Source organism: Orussus abietinus, unplaced genomic scaffold (assembly GCF_000612105.2).
Source record: "Orussus abietinus isolate OABI.00-Male unplaced genomic scaffold, Oabi_2.0 scaffold3, whole genome shotgun sequence".
NCBI lineage: Eukaryota > Metazoa > Arthropoda > Insecta > Hymenoptera > Orussidae > Orussus > Orussus abietinus.
This window is the reverse complement of record NW_019395984.1, coordinates 30014-52252: the sequence shown is the minus strand read 5'-3', so window position 1 is coordinate 52252 and position 22239 is coordinate 30014. Positions and strand designations below refer to the sequence as shown.

At 40.2% G+C, this 22239-nt stretch overlaps 1 protein-coding gene and 2 long non-coding RNA genes across 4 annotated transcripts; 1 reads left to right on the top strand and 2 right to left on the bottom strand.

Moving 5' to 3' along the window:
* The first annotated feature begins 6231 nt into the window (after positions 1 to 6231).
* Positions 6232 to 22230, top strand: LOC105699129. Its single transcript, XM_012423889.2, has 10 exons — positions 6232 to 10200; positions 11892 to 12081; positions 12670 to 12796; positions 14822 to 15061; positions 15626 to 15838; positions 18212 to 18633; positions 18888 to 19127; positions 20528 to 20730; positions 21098 to 21139; positions 21468 to 22230. Exons 1-10 carry the CDS (start codon positions 8237 to 8239, stop codon positions 21604 to 21606), a joined length of 3780 nt encoding a protein of 1259 aa, XP_012279312.1. The 5' UTR covers positions 6232 to 8236; the 3' UTR covers positions 21607 to 22230.
* On the bottom strand, positions 14405 to 14871 carry LOC105699132. The gene is made up of 2 exons (XR_001103993.1): positions 14758 to 14871; positions 14405 to 14691 (listed from the first exon to the last, which is right to left on the bottom strand). It is a non-coding gene; the product is annotated as an uncharacterized LOC105699132 (long non-coding RNA).
* LOC105699131 lies at positions 15068 to 19984 on the bottom strand. Of its 2 annotated transcripts, XR_001103992.1 has the most exons (3): positions 19579 to 19984; positions 15568 to 15802; positions 15068 to 15162 (listed from the first exon to the last, which is right to left on the bottom strand). It is a non-coding gene; the product is annotated as an uncharacterized LOC105699131 (long non-coding RNA). The 2 variants fall into 2 exon arrangements; XR_001103991.2 differs by lacking the exon at positions 15068 to 15162 and having other exon boundaries at positions 15401 to 15802.
* Positions 22231 to 22239: the final 9 nt, after the last annotated feature.

Genomic DNA, 22239 nt, shown 5'->3' with positions numbered 1-22239 from the left:
TTTTCCTTCAAATTGACCACCCGGGTTGCGTCATGCGAAGAGGTCGCAACCGGTGCCTCCGCAACCTCAAGAAAACGCGAGATTCCACGCCACCGAAGCACGACCGAGATAAATGTCTCCTATAAAAGTTCCGCGGAATGATGTAACGAACAACTTTCGTTTGGGACGTTTTCCTCCATCGTGCGAGTTTCGCGAGGAAAGTCGCTTTAATTGCCAGGGTGCACTCTCGGTTGCGACGCCTTCGCGCGGGCTGGTCACGTGACGCGCGCGCTGCACAAGATGGCGGCGCACGTGTGTGTATGCGTGTGCCAAGTTTCTTTTTACCCTCTACCGTCGTCTTTTGCTTTCTCGCTCTCTGTGAGGCCGAAAGCGAGGGCGTACGTTCGTTAATTCGTTGTTCCAATCATCTCTGTGTCCCGGTTAGCTAGTTAATCGATTATTCGGCCGCTTTTCGGAGTCCGTGGTGATCTTTCGATCAATCGAACTCGCGAGCAAGCCGAAGATGCGGCCTATTGTTAAAGGTGGCTACACATGTAACGACATATCGTAGCACCTTATAATCTGTGTAGTTAAATCGAGTTCATCTATAGTGCATGTACGATACAGTATCTGGGTCGGTATTTATTTCGCGACAGAAATTCACGTGAGTAAAAATCATTGGCTTCGTAAATTCCTTCTTGTAGATTTTTAATTCTTTTATAAGTTTACGGATAAGGATGTTGATATTTATTTTTTGCAACTAAGATTAACATGAGCAAAATGTCGTCGGCTTTTTAAATATCTTCTCGTAGAGTTCTCCTTTTGGTGTTTTATAAGTTTGCGGATAAAGATTCTGATATTTATTTCTTGCAACAAAGGCTCATATGAGCAAAATGTTGATTTATGATAATATTTGACGTTCTCATATCTAACCAAATCGTTTGATTAACTGCATTCGGTTAATTTCAGCAAAAGTCTTGGTTAAGCGAACCAAATTTCAGTTCACTTGACCAAGCTCGTATGTTTCAAACAAAAGCGTTTAAGTTAAATTATTTTGTCAATTTCAGAAAATACTTTAACCAACGAAACAAATGTTTCGGTTAAATGTACCAAATTACTTGAAAATATTCCCCGTGATCTACGACATTACTTGACGTAATTAGCCAAAAGTTATTCAGATAATTTAGTCATGTCTGCCAAATATTTCGTAGTTCAATAACGACATTTTATCGTTCAACCAACAACAATTTCACTGATTCAAGCAAATATTTTTCTGAGTGTGTGTAGCCACATTTATGGCGCTATAAAAGAACTCCGATAACTGCGCAGATTGCAAATCGCTACGTCTTATCGGTACACGTGCCGCCACCTTTAAACGACGGCTTCGAGTCGAAAGGTGAGAAGCCCAGGCTCCGAGCGATCGTTTTGAAAATAATTAATAAAGGAAAGAAATTAACTTGTCGTCGCCATTGTGATTTAAGGTACCTAACCCGCGATGTCCGCGGAATGAGCGGCCGCGACCGAAGCTCCGCGATTTTCTTTTTTCTTTTTCTTTTTTTTTTCAAATCGAGGGAAGGGCTTTCTACACCGATCTATATATACAAACTGGATAGCTGATAACCTAGAAAATGTCGTGACTTTTTTGAAGCAACCAAAGCCCTCGGGCCATGGACACATACCCTAACATCATAGCATTTTCGCATACGTCAAAAGAACGCCTCATTTACCCGTAGATAGTATAAGAAGTGTGACATTAATCTACTGGAAAGAAATAATTGCCATTTTTATAAAAATACTTACGAGAGAAAAGATAGCCATTTTGTTTTAGTCGGAGCTTTCTTACTATATGCCCTACGCGCCATTTTTACCTGTAAATTATGTCTCTTCTGTCTTTTATACCTTAAAGTGATATGAAAGTGATATATATATACACACACACATAACAAAAAGTCAAAATATTTATAATATTTTTCTCCAAACTGGGTGCATCGAATTATCTAAAACCTTAACACGTGATTATGGAGACCCTAAGGAATAACGCGCTGCTCACGAAATTTCTTTTTTTTTTTCGAAAAAAATTGTACACATCTCGGACAAGAACCATGAAAAGAGATTTTTTTTCGAAAATTGAAATTTTACGGGCAGCGACTACTTCCTTAGAGCCTCCATAATCACGTGTTAAAGTTTAAGATAATTTTGTGCGCCCAGTTTGGCGAAAAGTTTTATAAATATATGGACTTTTTGATATGTATATATCACACTTTCATATCACCTTAAATGTTTATCTTCGCGAACTGACGGTTCAACATTTGTCATTTGGCCGCGATTGACGGTTCAAACCCTTTGCACATGCGCACACGTTACTTCTTTAGTATAGCTGCCCATGTGTAGTTGGCGCTGGGGTGTCTTGAATTCGTCCAAGTCCTCTCCGTATGGAACAAATGGATATCAGGTATCCAGTTAGTATATAGATCAGTGGCTTTCTGTGCCCGACTAGGCGGAATCTTTTTCTCAGGCGATATTTTTCGAAAGGCGAACGAAACTGATCCTTAACGGAATGAAGGACTTCGGGCTCGCACCTGCGGTTCGTCATCGCGGGGAATATTTACCTGTTTGTATAGCCAAAGCCACTATTTGACTTTGGCGCGATTAAGTCGTAATAAAGATTTCATTAAAACGACTGGCCTTCGATTTATTCACCCGAGTTTCCTGGGAATGCGGATGTTAAAATTAATAAATGTATTCGAATCTGAGAAAATTAAACCGAATGGCAATTAATGTTCCTTCAATTTGGAGTTATGAGTGAATGTCTGAAAATCAGTTTGGAAACATTGAGATTTTTAAAAGACTATATTGTTCACGTTATGAGTTTATGAGATGTGGAATGGGAGGGAGAAATCATCCCCTTAATGTTAAAAAAAAATATATATATCTGAGAGGTCAAATCGTTGGGGAAAGTATTCTTCTAATTGGGGGTACCGATTCGTTTCAAATTTTTCTATTTGGATATTGAGGTCCTAAAGTAGATCCTGAAACTCATGAAATTTCATTTTTCATCCAAAATTTATTTATTTATAATGGACTAGAACCAACATGGGGTCCGGGCAGGTTTTTGATATTTTACGCTTCTTGGAGGCTTAGAATCAAAAATCAAGAGTTTCAGGATTCATTCCAATAAATCATTTAACCCTAAACTTACCAACGATTTATCCCCCATTGCAAAACCATTTAAAATGGTAAATTTGACCCGCCGGTGGTAGGTTTAGTGTTAAACTAGGACACCCTATATACTTCAATCGAACATACAATATGCCCGCATCCGACTTTCGTCGGTTCATCGCATCGCAAACGGCCACGAGTCAAACCAATTAGGACAACGGCGACCCGTGCAATTGGCTGACTCAGCGACCGTCGCGCCACCGATTTGACTCGGACTTCTATGGAACTTCAATAACAACCATCCAGTGAAAAATACATTCCATCTTTGATTGTTTCGATCTCTCTACAATGCCAATCCTTTAGAGCCAGAGAAAACAGCTCCGCATTGTCTCTTATATGCCCTTTTACAACGCTTTCAAATGTATTCGGCGCGAAATTCAAGCAACCTTCTTTGTGGCCGCTTCGTTCCGGGTTTTTTGTTATTCCACTTTTTGTTATTCCATTCGATGATCGCCTCGAAAATATCTTTTACGAGCCGAAGGATGAACGGTTTATAGGTTATGTCGTGACTGAATCGACAAATGGCGATGTGTTGGTTTCAGACCTCGTCACCGCTAGGTTATGGTGCTAGGCACCCCTTAAGCGGCAATTCTCATAAATTCCCGATGTTCTTGGTAACTTACGGTATATTTCACAGTTACCTTTTCCAATTTTATGCTACTGGGAATTTTCCAACTCTATCGGCGCCCCTTGGATGAAGGCTTAAAGGCATTTAGTACACATTGTTTATCATTTTTTCAGATACCGTTAATACCGTTAAACACAAATGTATAACATATATTATAAATTGATTACACATACGTGCTACATTTGTAACGTGTTTTAAATTGCTTTTGAAAATACGTTATAAAATTCTAATATTTTGTTTAACAGTGCACGTACTCAAACAGAGGGAACAGAGCCTCTCCTTTGGATTATAAAAATATGAGAGATGTAGTTGAGAAATAGTAATTCAGGGAAAATAAGTAAGAGAGGTGAACGAAAGATACCTTCCGTGCGAAGACTATCCCAAAGGCTGGCATCATCATAACTACCGACCGCGTGCCGCTGAATCAGCAAAGCTGAGCAAATGGCAGGAGTAGAATTAGTCAGCGGCCAGTGATCGAGAATCCAGTGAGACCGATCTGCGCGATTCCCGGAAACTGCCGTAATTCGTCACGGAATGGAAGTGTCGCGTTTCATTCGTTACCGGCAATTCCTCCTCGGTCGACGAGTCATCGAGGGGTCAATTGGAAATGGTAAGAAAATTAATAACAAAATAATTGAATAAAGAGAAAGTTCAGGCGCGGCGCTTCGTGTAGTGTTACCTTCCGGCCAGTGATCGCCGGCAACGGTAGATCCGTCTCGTGTAACTTCGGCTCCCGATCGGGACCCGAAGGACGAAGTGGTCGCTCTTCGGGCATCTTCGGCTTAGAGTCTCGGCACGAGCAGAGCTTCGTAGTCGTGATCTCTGCAGTGTCACTTTTGGTTTGCTGCTTATGTGAAGAGCGTTTATTAGTGAATCTCAGCTATATCTTTAGCTGAGATTCACTACAGCTAAGCTAAAATTACTCGACATTTCAATTGAATGTGAGTCTCGAAAAAGATTTTATTATTATAAGCCTCTTTGAATGACTGAGGTGGACGTCACGTGACGGATCGCTAACGCCATCTTGTCTCTCTTCGGGTATTTATAAGAAAGTAGTTTATAGAAGTAGATTTAGTAGATTATGTAAGAAATAAAATTGGTTAGATTTCAAAATATACCCGGCTTTGAAGAGTTCGCGAAGAATAAGTAAAATATGGACTTTACTTATCAAGGGCGTCTACAGACACTGGCATTGTACATGTTAGGTAGAGGTAGGGTGCAATTCTTTAAAAATCTTTTTAACTCCTATTCCCTCTTTCCCTCCGTCTCGTCGATATAGACATTCGAGAAATATATATTGTGCGTACATGCCTGTGAGACATACATGTCAAAAGTTTGGGTAAGTAAAATTCTAAATAAAAGTCTCAAGAGATATTTTCGTGTCTCATTGTTTCTCTTTCCATTTCAGACGTGCAGTTTTGGATTTGAAATTCAAAAAGCCTGATCTTTAGGGATAGATCGCCTCCATACACAGATATGCATTCTCAGTGTGTAACATTTCAAATGTACCATGTAGAATATTCCGTGAAAAATAAAAAACAATCGTATCGTCTGTCATTGCCTCCTTTTCCATCTTAGACGGCGGTTCTGCAGTCCTCGGAGAGCCTAATCTTTATGGAAGCATTACCTTCGCATACATACACGCAATCTCAATGTGTAAAATATCGCATAAAATTAAATAAAAATGTATACATATATGTAACTTCAATGAGTAAAATGTCGCATAAAATTAAATAAAAATCGTATCGTTTATTACAGTCTCTTTTTTTGTTTCAGACGAATAGCTCTGCGTTTAGTAAGAAGATGAATAAAAATATCGTATTGCTTGTCCTTGCCGCTCTTTCCATCTCAGACGGCGATTCTGCAATCCTCGAAAATCCTGATCCTTACCGATGCATCGCCTCCGCATGCAGATACGCATTCTCAAAGTGTAAAATTTCGCATAAAATTAAATAAAAATCTCATTGTTTATCACCGTCTCTTTTTTTTAATATCAGACGAGTAGCTCAGCATTTAGTGACAAAATGAAGAAAAACATCGTATCGCTTGTTACTGCCGCTCTTTCCATCTCAGACGGCGATTCTGCACTTCTCGAAAAGCCTGTTCCTAGCCGATGCTTCGCCTAAGCATACATATGTATGACTTCAATATATAAAATTTCGCATAAAATTAAAAATCGCATCGTTTATCACCGTCTCTTATTTCGTTTCAGACGAATAGCTCTGCATATAGTAAGAAAATGAAGAGAAACGTCGTATCGCTTGTCACTGCCGCTCTTTCCATCTCAGACGGAGATTCTGCACTTCTCGAAAATCCCGATCCTTACCGATGCATCGCCTCTACGGAGACGTGCAGCGAGTACGGCGAGTAGAGGGAGAGTAGCTCGGCAAGAGTGGGCGCAGCGAAAGAAGCCGGAGCGCATGACGGACCGCAGAGCCGGGCTCAGTGTCGCGCCCGATGCCGGGATAACAAAGCCCCGGTTCGGCATATCTTATCGTCCCTGTGCCCGGGATAGGAGCGCAGGCCCAGGGCAGCGAGCACCCGGGGCCCGTCCCCGCCGACCTCAAAAGTCCCGTGGTATTCCTGCGCACCTGGGCCCGCCATAACGCACCTAATCTCCGTTACTCCTCCGGGAAAGTGAGCGGTGAAACATCGCCCCTCGTGACGTTGTCTCGAACTACCGAGGAGAAAAACAGGACAGCACGTCCCAGAATCCGCAGAAACCTCGACTGAGATTTAAGCCGACGGAATTCCACGGCGGAACTGAAGAATTTCTCGCATCGATAGCCCCGAAAGACCCGAAGATACCTACACCGAAGAAGATTCCAAGACTCTTCAAGATGAAATTCGGAGCCTGATTAGTATATCGATTAGCTCATTACCGCTGGAATAGTCTCTAATCTGCAATCCTGTACTTATGCAGTGTCCGGGGAGACGATCGAGTCCCGGAGATAGGGATGAACGCTTTATTGTCACGATTTGCACCGTCTCATGGTGTCTTGTATGCCTCTGTATGGCGTCCGTTTATTTGTAGGGCTAGATAGAGTCTCCGAAAGTGGGGGATATTTTCTATTCCGCCGATTTTCTCGACCCAGGGGAAATGGAACATTTGGAGAAGCGTTTTGGAGCATGGTGGCTCGCTGGAAATCGATGGGCGACCACTTGTTGCAGCGACCTCGTGCGCTGCAGCTGACCGTAATTGGGCACGGTCGGTGAACCACGTCCATGAGTGTCCACGTGGAAATCCTTTGTGTTTCTTCCTGTCGACTCCCCGGGGGAAAAAAAAGGAAAAACTGCGAAATCGCGTCCGGGGCTGTCAAAAAATCCTTCATAGAAGGTGGGAGCTCCAAATGGCTCCGCTTTGATAGCGCTCGAGTGATTCACTCGTGGACTCGCCAGGTGACAATTGCGATTGTTGTCTGTATTTCGATATTTTTACTTCCGTAAATTGTACACACGTACATTCAGAGATTGTACGAGGTGACTCACGTCCGTTCGCGAGAGTGGCCGTCGCGTCTACGCGAGAGAAATTAATTATAAACATATATTAAACGAATTTTTACCGATATAGGAGTGTTCATGCCGGCGAGGGTGATGGCGAAGCTAATGATGTAAATTAAAATGATTAAGTGCCTAAATCTGATTTTTAAATAATTACATGGAAAGGTTGTCCTACATTTGTGAGTAAGAGTGACAGCCACGTGCGCGACCGAGATCTGCTGAACATCTAGACGGATAAATCCGTAAATCTGCGTATGACTAAAGTAGAGCGGAATTGAAGCTGTAGATAAGTAGGAAACATAATCAATAGAGAAAACGACATGTTACCCGCAAGTGCGACGACTATCCAGGTCGTGGAACTGTATTTTAACGGCGAAGTGACTCATCCATCGTCTCGTCAGGTGTAATTACCTGTACCTGGCTTGTACGTTTGGAGTTCTACGATCGACCGCGGAGAGTACCAAAAAAAGCATTGCTTTCTCAACAAAGAGCCTCGCGCACTTCTTTATCGGAATAGCAGGGGTATCGTCGTCGGCGCGAGTTTCACGAGCTTCCTGAATTTTTTATCGGACAATTGCGATAACTAACCCGATGCCGAAGTGACTCATCCATCGGCAGAATTGCGCGTGAAATCAACGAACCGCGTTTCCCCAGTTGAAAGGAAATGCTTTCGAGAGGTCTTGACCCCCAAAACGCGGATAATAAGTTCGAGAAGGACCCGAAATCAAAAACTTGGATGCGGAGCGGAAATGCAGGTTCTGGAGATGACGCAAAATCCCTTCTCTGAAGTCTCCTGGAAGAGGAGGAACCATCAGGAAGGACGGCGTTGAGGTTCACATCTAGCCAAGATCCCGGCTTGAAAGTGGAGGCTGAGTTCTAAGGAGCAGCTAATTGGGGGAAACTTTGAAGATGGAGGTGAAGCCAGTCCCGAAACCGCGATCGCTGATTCCAGATCGACCAATTCCAGCTCCGCGAACCTTCCCCGTCGCATCGAGCCCATCCCCACCGATGTCCCCAAGCGAGCCCGACCCCCCAGGGGACCCAAAACCCCCACCGGAGGCAAAAGGTGAATTCTTCCGCAGTCTAGGGAACAGTTCCAGACAGCTGAAGGAAGAGATCTCGGAGAAGATGACCGTGAAGGGCAAAGCAGTGATTTCGAGCACCAGGAACGCCAGCATGAGGCTGGAAAAATCCGTGAAGAACCTGCTGACCCGGAGGCTGACCTCCCTTTCACAGGAGGAGAGTCAGGATTCCCCGGATGGAAAGTCCCCGAAATGTCCATCCCTGGAAGAGCGATGCGTCTCTCTCCCAGCTAACGACATCTTCAGCGGGATTTCCTTCTATAGTCCCCTGCAATCAAACCTGAGAAGTGTCAAGAACGAGGAGGACCTGACGGGTGCAAGGTACAGTCCACCTCCACCGATTTACCCTCCACCACCTCTGCCTGACGAGTCAATCTACGACGAGCTGCAGTCCGTGACCTCGGGCAACAGCAGCAGATACGACACCTTGAGTTCCACCATGTCCGAGCAGGACTTGTCGGAACTTAGCTTGCTCAGTTTCTCCAGGACCAGGACTAGTGACTCGGAACACAGCGTCAGTGCCTTGAACTCCAAGATGGAGAGCTTGGACGCGCCGTTCAGGAAGCTGTCCAGGTCCGATTCGTGGACCTTCTACGACGCCACTCCAAAAGCGGAAAGAAGGATGGAGGAGCTGAGCACGGTTGATCAAGAGAGGGAGCCTTCGCTGGAGGAGGAATTGGAGGCACCCATTGAAGAGAGAATCTCTGGAGTGTCCTGCATCAGCCACGTTTCTATCCAGAACTCCCTCTACGAAAACTGGACCCCCAGGAAGATCCCCCTGGAGGAGTCCAAAGAGGATCACCAAGAAACGATACCGAAGCAGGTGGAACCTAAAAAGGGATTGGAGAACAAGGAACTGGCTAGCAGGAAACTGTCCAGCAGGTCGGTGCTGGTGGAGTTTGATCCTCTGGCCAGGACGGACGAAGCGGTCTACGGCAACTACGAGAGCAACGACATGATGCTGCTGGAGACTCTTCTGGCGACCAGCGAGTCCCCCAGCAGTGGAGGAAGCATGGCGGACTTGAGGGAAGAGGAGGAAGAGGTCATCCTCGAGGAGGAAGCGGAACAGCTCAGCCAGGGTGTCCAGATTAAGCCTCCGGAGCCTCCCAGGAGGTACGACTCCTTGCCCAAGAACGAATATGACGAGGTGGAGCTGGTGGAGACCCCTGAAAAAAGCGTTGCTGGGAAGAACCCCGCGTTGCTGCCCAAGTTGGCACACCTAGCCAAGAGGAAGCAACCCGCAGTGCCGCCGAAGAAGCACTCCGTCAAAGCGCAAGACGTTCATGGGAACAAGGGCAAGGGAGATGGTCCTGGGAACGAGGTTCCCGATGTTCCTGGAATCAGGACTCAAGAAGCATCGGCAACTTCCGCACCTGCGAAGGAGAACTCACCGGCTCAGGCTCCGAAAGTTGAAGAGAAGAGGACCTCCATGATGCAGAAGCTGAAGAAGCTCAAGCAGGAGTCCGGGGTCCACGTGAAGCCGAATGTCATGAGCTTTGTTAGGAACAGCAAACTTTTGTCCAGGAACAGGGAGCCGCAGAATGTTGAAACTGGGTCTAAAGGGAACATTAAGTTGGAGAGGCCTGGGGTTGTTGGGCATTGTTCTACCACGCATAGGGGGATCGTTTACAAGAATGGGGCTGGTATTGAAAGGGCTAAGGATCTGGTGACCAGGGCTGCCGTTTTGAGCGATAACAAACTCTCGTTTTATACCGATAAGAGCATGGCGACCCTGAAGGAAGTTGTGCAGCTAGACCTCGTGCACAGCGTGCATCTTCTCCAGGATGTTAAGTAAGTACCCCTGTAGCAAAAAATATTGGTCATAAATCTGTCCGATATTATCTATTGGCACAATATTATCAATTACCAACCAATGTTGAGCTGATATATTATTTTATGGCCCTGTAAATATTACATCCACCTTTCTGATACAACATCCCTAGTAGCATAGAATAGTTTCTAAATATTTCTTTGTAATCTTTGCTGAATATCTCAAGCAACAGATTTTTTAAGATGTCCTGTAGATTTCATTCGAAGATATCTGAAATATTTGTTGAAAATTTCAATGACATATTTAGGTACAAGAATTTATAAACATACATATTGAAATTATATTTTTTATTTTATGAACATATAATAATAATACATTTTTTACTTCACGATTATTATCGGACACTTCATTTCGTATAAAAAAAGACGATACATTTTTGTAATATTTTCGTTCCGTTATTTCATTATGGTAGCAAACCGGGTGATTTAGAAATATTATTAAAACGTTTATAATGTATTCGGTAGCTAATATTATACAAATATTGTAATGATAATATTCTAAAGATAACGTTTTGCAAATATTTGAAATGTCTGCTAAGTATTTACAAAATGTACGATACTCCTTAAATATAGATCTTATCATCATAATATATTATAGAATAGAGCGCATGTGATAAGAGAAAGTGTCTTATCTCTATAACATGAGAAACAAAATTATGAGAATTTCCGTAAAATTATACGTGAAACACTAAATGTTTAATTAATTTCCTCGTGATTTACTCGCAATTTCGAAAAATGGTAGCTTAACGTCTAAGAAATATAAATTAGGTACGTTTGACGTACTGGAGAAATATAAAGCCGATATCAGGGTAGATCGATCACACTTTGCAAACCGATTGTCAATTTGTCAATTTCACAGTTTATCGATTTGATACTTAAAAAACGTCCCTACACGCTCGACTGGACGTGCAGGTTCGATCGATCAAAATCGCATTTAACTATCACAAAAACTTGCTTATAAATCCTATAATAAGAAGTAATGTTTACATTTCATGTAGATTGAGAGTGATGTAGAATTGACTTAAGTGCGGTCTAAAATGTAATCATTTTAATGAAACGATTGAAACATACATTATAAAGAATTGTCCCTAGTAGCACAAAATATTTATCGTACATTTTCTATATATATTTAACGAATATCGTACATTTTGTAAATATTTAACAGATATTTGAAATATTTCGTATCACTTTAATATAAGTATTTTTTAAATGTTATCTACCGAATACATTATAAACGTTTTGAAAATTTTTAAAATCAAAAGTTCCACGTTTTGCTACTATAATGAAATAGCGGAAGGAAAATACTGCAAAAATTTGTCATATTTTTTGACACCAAACGAAGTGTCGGATAATAATGGCAAAGTAAAAAATGTATTTTCGTTACATGTCTATGAATTAAAAAATATAATTTTTATATGTTTATAAATTCTTAAAACTGAATATGTCATTGAGATTTTCAACAAATATTTATCATTACATATCTTCAATTGAAATCTATACATTTTAAAAAATCTGTCGCTTGAGATATTTAGCAACGATTAGAAAAAGATATTTGGAAATTATTATGTTCTACTAGGGCTATATCGCAAGGTAGATATCTATAATTTCGAAGCGTTTTAAATTGTTTTATTAATTGAAAAATAAATTTAAAGGGTTATAGATGGTGAGACCGTCCATTGTATTGCTGTAAGTGGGGAAGGAAGACCCGGTATTCACGTTTTCTACGCAAAAGGAATTACCGAAAGGCGAATTTGGGCGCAGAGAATTTTGGAAGCACTTACCTCCGTATTTCCTGTAAAGTATACAGCTGAGTTGACCAAAGCTGGGTGGGCCTATATTAAGGTAATACATGATAACATTTAACACTCAATAACATAACAATCCGCGTCAATAAATATCGAAGTGAAACTTCTTACGTTCTTAATCCTTTGTACACGGAGCCACTTCAACATATGGGCGAAATTCGTCTGATCGTGCAGGCAATATTGAACCAAACGTCGGGCGCCTTTAGGCGCTCTTAGTACCCAAAGAATTAAGAAATGGAAACGTAACGAAAAATCAAACGCTTATATAGTTTATTTTTTATACAGTTAATTACTATTTATATTCACCTTTGCGGGTTAGTAATTAGACAACTCGCGTAAACATTTACATTACTGTTAATGTGGTATTAACTCAATTAATTATTGACATTTATTGTGAAATAAAATAAAAAAGAAGTATTACTATTCCTTCCGCAGCTATATAACACTGTTGTAAAACGAATTATATAACTGCAATGTTGTGGCAATGTTATAAACGGTAATAATTCGATGTTATATGATATTAATGTATCTTTTGAATAGCATTCGTTATATTCCATGTTATTCCAGTGTTATGTAACTGTAACTTACGTGGGAAAAAAAATGTTAAAATTTCTTTTTTTCTCAGGAAGGTGTAACCGGTGCTTGGTCTCCAGCTTGGGTACTTCTTCAGCAACGAATTCTAGTCTATACTCGATCTCTGGAACAGCCGATATCATTTGAGCACGTGGATCTACGAAAAGCCCGTTGTATAGGTAAACAAAATTCAGATTTTTCACATTTTCTTAAAATGAAGGTGATATGAAAGGATCGTTTTGTATACATAAAACGTGAAAATATTTACGAAACTTTTCTCCAAACTGGGTGCACCGAATCATCTGAAACTTCAACACGTGATTATGGAGATCCAAGGAAGAACGTGGTGGTCATGAAATTTCATCAAAAGAAAAATGTATTCTTGGTTCTAGTCTGAGTTAAATAAAAAATTTTTTATAAGAAATTTCATAAGCACTACGCTCTTCAGGCCTTCATAACCACGTGCTGAAATTTCAAATGATTCGGTGCACCCTGTTTGGAGAAAAGTTTTATAAATATTTTGACTTTTTGTTATGTGTGTATATATCGCACTTTCATATCACCTTAAACTTTCTTCGATATAACATTAACACTTCGCGACTTTCTGTCGTGGTCGAGTTTAGGAGAGAGAGAGAAAAGTGGAAAGCTACTCGAACCGGTAGCTGTTTTTATTCAGGTGGTGGTTTGGTTAAAAGAGAGATGCAGAGACTGAAAATGATTAATCTCGTTGCAATGATAACTACAAAAAAATTTCTACTATACATAATGTATATGATTTATGTTTTTATTACTTCACGATAATTGATAAGCGTGGGATGAAGATCCGTGAAGGCTTTTGAAGTGAGCCCCTTAATTCCATCGCCCTTGTCCGGGAAGTTCCTGTCAATGGTATCCGTCAGCGATGTCTGCCAATGACGGCAATTTTGCCGCCAATGGGTCGTTAAACATCGCAACTCTGTCCGAGCTGCAATTTCGAGACTATAAACAGATTAGGACTGTTAGGAATAAATTTTAAGCGGCTACACCCTTTGCGGGGCCGTCAATAAAAGCTCCCACTGAATCATTGCAAATGTCTGGGAACTTCACTTTCGATGAAAAACTAATTTGAATTTTGCGAACTATAATGAGAAACGTTTCTAAGGTGTTGTAAATGTGTTTCTGTTGAAACACATCCATTAGAAAGCATTATCGTTAAAGTCTTGCTAATTTGCATGCTACTTCGAGGTGATAAAAGTTCGAAACGAAAACGGAAATGTCGAATTTAGTTTTCTATTCAGTTTCAACTGTTCCCTTGTAATTATATAAATTAGTTGAAATTATTTTATTCATACTAATTTATAATACGTAATTTTACAAGCTGGTTTACAAGATGTCTAATAAAATGTCATAAAATTCCAAATTTGTTCAAAAACATTACGTACGAGTTTAAATCGTCATATCGAATGTTGTAATGTGGTGTTAGTTTTTCTTCGGAAAAAACGCATGAAATTTATGGACTTATGGACATCTTTAATTATGTAAAACGAGTTCATAAGTGCCGCCTCGAGATATTCCCATCCCATTATGTCAATGTCGATTGATACCGACCACGGACAGTTTAGTCTTTAACAGTGAGTTACATATCGAAGTTTACGCAAATATCGACTCGCGTCTTTGTGAGTCATCTTGCATCGACATAACTAACGAGTGATAATACAATCGACATCCGTAACATTTTTCAACAGCTCGTTGCTTCTCTCACAACAGCCATAAAGCATCAGTTCAATGCTATTATTAAAAGAGGAAAATTATGACGATTATCATTTATTAATCAAGAAGTTCAATAGTTAGAGTATCAAGAGCCAGATATAGTTTGTGGTATCAATTTTCTTAATCATGTTCCAAACGACGGCATGTCTTTGTATTTACCAAAGGTGTGTAAATAAACATTATTAAAAAAAAAGGAAATTCGGTGTGACAGAGAATGTGTTAATAATCACTCTGAATGTAAAAATGCATTGCTCGTGGATTGTTTGCAAAAGTTGGATTGTTTTGAATTTTCAGTCCTCAGGGAACAGGAGGGGCCAAACGGGACCTGCGGAAATGTTCCTATGATAAAATCCTCGACATTCGGTCTGATAGAGAATGTGTTAATAATTACCCTTAATGTAAAAATGCATTACTCGTGGATTGTTTGCAAAAGTTGGATTGTTTTGAATTTTCAGTCCTCAGGGAACAGGAGGGTCCAAATGGGACCTGCGGAAACGTTCCTGTGGTGGTGGTGGATGCAGGTGGGAAAGGTGCTCTTCATATAGCAGCTCCAGGATCGCGAGAATGCCATGCATGGACTCATGCATTGCACCAAGCTGCAACCAATTGCGGACCAGCCTTGAATCAACAACAGCTTACGCAGGACAATGTCCCCGTGATCCTCGATAAGTGCATAAACTTCATATACGCCCACGGTGAGGCGCCTTAGTAATTGATAATTATTTTTTGTTAAAACCAAAGGAAAATCAGATAAACTTATTAGGTCCTCCCAAAAGTTCTGTCGATTTCTTGTAATCTGGAAAATGTAAAACCACTACTATTAATAATTATTAATCGGTTATCAATTGTTAACTGTTGCCAACGGACACGCTATGATGGTATCAACATAGTGAACAGGTACTAAACTCATAAGGGACCACCTCAATTTTTTTGCTACAATGTGCAAACAATAGCTGACATGAACCTTAGTAAAACCTCTTAAGGAAGGTTAAGCATTGTGATAACAAATAAAATTCACAAAGAGTACGGAGAGATTGTATTAATTACTCTTTATTATTCTTGCCCTTCTGTGTTTGGTACTGGTTGATTTGTGCATTATTTTTATCTTTGTGCACCCAGTTTGGCAAAAAGTTTTATAAGTATTTGGACCTTTTGGTACGTTTATATTACACTTTCATACCATCTTAATTTAATTAGTTACTTGTATAAAGTGTCCGTTTTCCCTGCAATTTACGGAGACTCGATGTCTTGTGTTCCAGGGATCATGTCGGAAGGCATTTATCGTCGAAGTGGATCCAGCAGTGCCATTGCCAGATTGTTGGAAGCCTTTAGAAGAGATGCCTGGGCCACCCAAATCACCAGAAATTCGTACAGCGAACATGATGTCGCCACTGCTCTCAGGAGGTTCCTCAGAGATCTTCCAGATCCTCTGTTTCCTGCAAACATTCACGATTCGCTGTGTCGAATTATCGGTAAGAGGCAAAAAGCTCTCGAAAGTTTTCCCATTCCATCGTAAATTTCACGCTCCGATCTCTAGAAATTTCAATGCTTGCGAAAGCATCAGAAAATATATTTAGATAACTTAAGGTGTCATTAAGTCATATATAAAAGTCAAAATATTTATAAAACTTTTCCATTCATAATTATAAAATAGCCTCAGCATTGATATGCACATTCCCTTTTATTCACGATCTTATTTATTTACGGAACAGCATATTGCTCCTATCAAGACGGCCTATCATTGTAGAATTGATAAGAATTGATTCTGCGTATCGATAAAGTCGTTTCCTCCTTTAGTTGTTTTGCGCTCTCTAATGCTCTTAGTGCAAATCGATACGTATCGATTCTCAGAAATTTATCTAATATGTAGCTGCAAAAAAAGAGTGAATCTCCAAGAAGAAACTTAAAACAAAAATAGCTTCCACGAGCAGGTCAATTAATTTCATAAGATAAAGAAGAGGGATGGAAATAGCAGATTATTTATCAAATTCAAGTCGTGATTGTTTCGGTAAAGAAGTCACAATTCCGCGAGGAAATTATGAAAGATAACAGGCCGATTATCAAATTTGAGTTGTGCGAGGAGAAAGTTGTAGGTAACAGCTGCATTTGCATATTTAAGTGCATTAAAAAATCTCTACGAGTCCCTGTTAGCACGTTATTGTCTCGCCCTTGTCTCGGGAGACAATTTAAGAGGCAATTTAATTTAAGAGCACTGATAATATCAAAAGTGATGATAAGCTGTCTTGACAATAAGATTGCATCTCGTAGTTGTCCTTGCAGAGTTTTCACGGCCTGGAATTCATGCCAAGGTCTCCTATGTTAAGAATAGCGACGTTTATGCACTCGTATAATTATTTTTAAACTATTTATTATCTCTATTCCTCTGTAATTATTCTTTATGACGTCGATTTTCTTTCCTATCAGTCAGGTGTTACTTTTCCAGGTATCGTTAAATCATTTCTGTTGCACACCTTTCCTCCAAAATTTCAGCGAAACTCAATTCTGTTAAACAATTTTTGCCGCACACTTATTTACCACAAATTCACCGAATTTGAATTCCATTCAATTATTTTTGCTGCACGTTCTATATCTGAAACTTCGCGAAATTTAAATCCGAACATCTTATCCTTCGAAAATATCAAGGCATATAATTATTAATTTAATATTTATATACTTCGGGTGTTAGTAATATTATTTTCACATTTCACGTATCACTTAGATATTAATAAATTACATTTCGTCACTAGGAATATTTAAGAGATTTTACAGTAAAAATTTACTCTGTACTTCTATACATTTTGCGAACATTTAAAAAGGCATTGTTTTAAACCATTTCTTTTCTGAAGAAAATACAAATATGCATAATTAAAAAAACGAGTAATTTCTAATGCATTACGAGCCATTCTTAAATGACACTTCCTGTATAGTTTTCTTTAAATCCATCTCTATGGATACTTGGAATAAATTCCTAAGACTTTTTATAGAAATTTGAGAACATTTCTGGCCGTCTTCCTTCCTCTTTGCAAGTCCAGCGAAATTTGATTCTTATCCGTTTCTCGTCTCCATGGACAATGGATATTCAAATCGTGAAAAAATGCGCTTCCTCGACGAAAAGAGGCTACTATATTCTCGAATCGACATTCAAGACACGTGGACGAGATGATCTAAGTTTAGCGCTCGGTTTCTCGATGGATCGTGCGAGCATATTAACGCGTCCGTAAGGGACATTTAAAAGAGCACTTAAAGGAGCATTTAAAAGAGCCAGGGTGAAATTAAGAAGCCTGAATTATATCGGCTCGACTTCTCTCCCTTCCTGGGAGACTAATGGGTTTAATAACTTAACGAGAGCACATTGAACTCGACGATGAACCGCGGTTCAAACGGGCTAAGTCGAATTGCGCCTTGCTTGTTTACACTGAGTCGTAAGGTTCGAAATCCCGCGGCATAGGTACGCGAAAATCACCCATTCTGAATTCAGCAGTGATCCTTGATTCCCAGGGTCGGAAGAATTACTCAATGCAATGGAAAAGCCTGACGCTGTTTCAAGCTTGACGTTGACGCTTTTTTTGATCTGTAATGCCGTTAAATGAGTCGTACTAAAATAATTGCAAAATGTAACCAAGTGCTATTAGTCTTGCTAAAAATAAATGCTACCTTGGAAGAGGTGATTTGTAAAATGTATCGCCAATTAAAATTGCGAGGGTGTATTATAACATTATTTATGTTCAGACGTTTCCAAACGCTAAAGTGAGAGTTTAATTAAATTTCACTGAACTTCCGTTGTAATTGATTTCACTTCTGATGAATGATTTAATACTCCGTATTCATTTTATTTATCTTTCCAGAGCTTGCGAACGAGGACGATCGAGTTACAACCTACAGAAAACTTCTGAGGATTCTCGATCCTGTATCCTCGGCGACCCTGAGGAGGATCCTGGCACATCTTCATTGTCTAAGCCAACAATGTCCGAGAAATCTAATGACAGTGGAGAACCTTTCTGCAGTTTGGGGTCCGACCTTAATGCATGCCGGAGAAAATAGTGCCGAGGAATGGAACCGTTCCGAGACGAAAGTCGTCGGAGATCTCATCCATCTATATCCGAAGCTTTATCAGTTATCGGCAGCAGATTTGGCCAAGGAGGCGAAAATTCTCGAAGTCTTGGAGAGACACCACGTATCAAACAATGGCTTGAGAGGAGCTCCTTCCGGGGACCTGAAAATTTGGATTTACATTACCAGCAAGGATGGCGAGTGCGTCAACGTCACGGTAAACAATTACATAATATTGACCTAAACAAAGATTTGCCTACATTTTTCATTTCCGTAAAAATGAAGAACCGCGGCTACAAAAACAAAAATTCGCGAAGGGCAATATTTTTCATTAATTTTGCATATTTAGCCCACGGTTAAGTAATCAATGATTTAACCAAGGTTGATGAAACCGGGTATTAGAATAGAAAAACTAAGATTAAAGATGAAAAAAATACGGTTACGACACTTTATACGTCTTTCGTTCTTCAGATCGGTCCCCAAAAAACGGCCTACGACGTGTGTCGAGAACTCGGAGAGAAGGCAAAATTTCCACCCCATGAGCTCTGCCTTGAAGAGTTCGTCCTAAGCAGTGCTCTTCAGAGACCTCTTCATCATGGGGAACGCGTTCTGGAAGTGGTCGCAAGGTGGGGATATTTCGACCTGGAGGATCGCAAGGATAACATCCTGGTCCTTACGAAGAACAGGCTGTACAACGACATCGTACCTCTGGTAGGACCCGAATAATTAATTATACGAAGTGGAGGTTGATTGAAAAATGCTTTACTTAAATAGTAATTAACACTTTCACTGCCATGGGAGTCACCACTGTGACGCATAATCAAAAATTCATTTTGGCGCCATGAGCAACCCATTTCACGCTCCGATCTCGAGTAATTTCAATGCTTGCGAAAGCATCAGCAAATAAATGTAGATAACACGTTCGCGACCGCTGACGTGAATTCACGTTTTTTCAACTTCTATTCCTGATTGCCGCTGACGTGAATCACGTCCATAACGATACACGATACAAGTTTGCGGCAACCAGTTTAAGAATTTCATTATTTTCCCCGGTACTCAGTATTTGAAACGGAACAAATTTGCTGGTCGCGAATGTGTTAAGGTGATATGAAAGTGTCATATGTACATAAATTTAGTTCTACGTTAAAGATGAAGTGAATACCCTCAGTCGGATATCCGGATGTCCCACAGTTTCGTCCCACAGTCGGATATCAGGATGCCCCGTTGTTTGGTATATGTAGGTAGAGTGACACACTTTATGGGGCTGGTTTAGAGCATGAGTCAGAAAGGAGCGCTTTTGAACGCTGAAAACAGGATGTAGACTAATTGTACTTGACCGTATGCGGTGCACTGTGAGTGTTATCGTTATTTATATGCCACGGCGTGACCGTGTTTATCACTGCGAAAAATGATATCCCCCGTTCTGCAGGCCTGCAAGCTCCCAGAAGTGACTTGTCGTAACTGTAAACGCATCTTTATGCATCGGCGATCAGGTTTCATGTAACCGAGCCCTCGGCAGATTCTCCTCTGTTCATTAGAAACAGATCCGAATCCGTCTGGCACCGTTTATTATGGTAATATGAAAGGCGCTGAGAAACTCAATCGACGTAGAAATAAAATTCATCTATACCCTTCTTCGCGGTAACGCCATTTTGAATACTCAAGTGGTAACATCAGCTGGCGCGTCATGTTATCGATATTAATATTTATGCTGATGTCTCTTATACTCTACGTTGATAATTATACGAATTGAAACGTTCCATATATCATTTCGGTAGAGTAATGATGAAGAAATCGATTCAAAACTGTCGAAATCTCGTGAATTCATTATTCTAACGACTGTTTAGGACCAACGGCGCCATCTGTGACGTTTAGCTGCAACTAATTTTTTAATCTATAAACATGCGTTACCCAATTTTCTTGCAATCGTAGGTGAAGGTGCTCACGAGTCATGTGTCAAAGTTTCAGACAGTTTGATCCAGTACCCTTAAAAAAAAAATGTCTTATTCGAGTCGACTGATTTGAAGGGGGTTTCACTTCACCTTAAGGCATAAAGTAGATATTCGATATGTCGGAATAGGAAAAGCAACGCGATCCACTCATGTTTCCAGGTAAAACCGCCGATGACTATATCGGGTGAGCTGAAATTTGCGGACACGAAGACGAAGAACTTCAAGAGCTACCTCTTCGAGTTCAGTCAAGCGAAATTGTGCTGCTACAAGGACAAAGCCTGCTCGACGAAGCTGCACGAATGGAGAATCGAGGACATCGTTTGGTTCCTAGGACATGAGCCTAAACGCAATCCTCAGATGGGGTAATGTTGCTTGAAATGACATTCTATATATATAAAAAAAAATGTTAAACTACTTCTCAGTACCTTCCTTAAGGTGATATGAAAGTGGCGTCCGCGGGGTCAATCGTTAATGAAATTTTTCACCCAACTGAGTGTACCGAATTGTTCAGTGTTTCACCACATGAATATGAAGCCCCTAAAAAAGGTCCCGATATCCATGAATTTTCATTTAGGTTGAGACAAATGTTCATGATAGAAAAAGTATTCGGTACACCCGGTTCGGAGAAAAGTTTCATAAACGAGACGAGACGCCACTTTCATATCACCTTGATACTTACAATATATTATTTGTCAAATCTGTTAATGATTTATTTTCTGTCAATTTCAGGTGGTCGATTACTTTCATGGTTAAGAATAAAAAACCGACCAGGTGAGGCTTCACAGCTGATTGTTAATTAAAGTTGAATTCTTGGGCGGGCTTAAAAATCTTCCGGCGATTTGCTTTCATTTGCAATATTTTACAACACTTGCAGAGACGCTTTGAGAATCACCCCGATATATTGGCATCGATTGAAGTTGTAATTCAGTAAATGAACGTATTTTCAATATTGTGTTGTTAGTAATTCAAGACTTTTTAGTCTACTTAATGTTTTTTAATCTATACGTTATAGATTCGAACGATTACTTTCAATGCTCTCTTCTAATTTGCAATGCTTAAAAATAAGGACGGAGATTTAATGATTGAAAATTATTTACAGGTGCAAGGACTCGCCCTTCTTCGGATACACCTTAGCAGGTGCATCCAAGAACGAGCAATACAGGTGGTTGGCTGCAATGCTTTTCGGGGAATACCAACTGAACCTTCGACCTTCAGCCGTGAATCTCATGGATCCCTAATATTCGTTTAAAACAAAACCCAGAAACACATTTTTTAATAGAAAAAATAGTGTAATTCCAAAGGAGTGATTGTTGTCTCCGTCTTGGAACGCCTTGACTTGCCTCGTGGACAAAATGTGGCCTTCTTATAACACAACTCGTCCGAAAGAATATATACAATAAAAAAGTATTATGGAACTAGAAGGAGAAGAGCAGAAATTAATAAGAAATCATTGTATCATTTCCCGAAACGCACGATTTTTCTCGAATCAAATTTGCTTCGATACTATTAAATCCACGTTTTGGCGAAATTTTGTTATCAAGCACTATTTAGATTCATCGTCAATTGTGATTATTTATTAAAGATGCGAATAGTGTTTTGAAAATATATTGAAATCTTAGGACATCGATGGAGGATGAATCGAGCGGACGGAAATCAGAAAAGTATTACGGATACATGGATTTTCAATTTCCAAAATGCACAAAGGATACGTAGGTTTTATATATATACGTAGAATTAGATTGCGGAGAGTGCAACATGTTATTTTATATATTTGTAAATTATCGGAAAAGTTGAATATGTTCTTATACTCGGCATCGCGACCTGCCATTGCGGCGGAATAAATGTCGCTTCGCAAACATTAATATTGCATT

What these genes read in the sequence shown, in the direction of transcription:
- LOC105699129 (XM_012423889.2), top strand. Translation starts at nt 8,237, where the DNA reads ATGGAGGTGAAGCCAGTCCCGAAACCGCGATCGCTGATTCCAGATCGA. An exon ending in AAACGCAATCCTCAGATGGG is followed by an intron (nt 20,731 to 21,097) that starts GTAATGTTGCTT and finishes TGTCAATTTCAG; the next exon opens with GTGGTCGATTACTTTCATGG. An exon ending in AAGAATAAAAAACCGACCAG is followed by an intron (nt 21,140 to 21,467) that starts GTGAGGCTTCAC and finishes AATTATTTACAG; the next exon opens with GTGCAAGGACTCGCCCTTCT.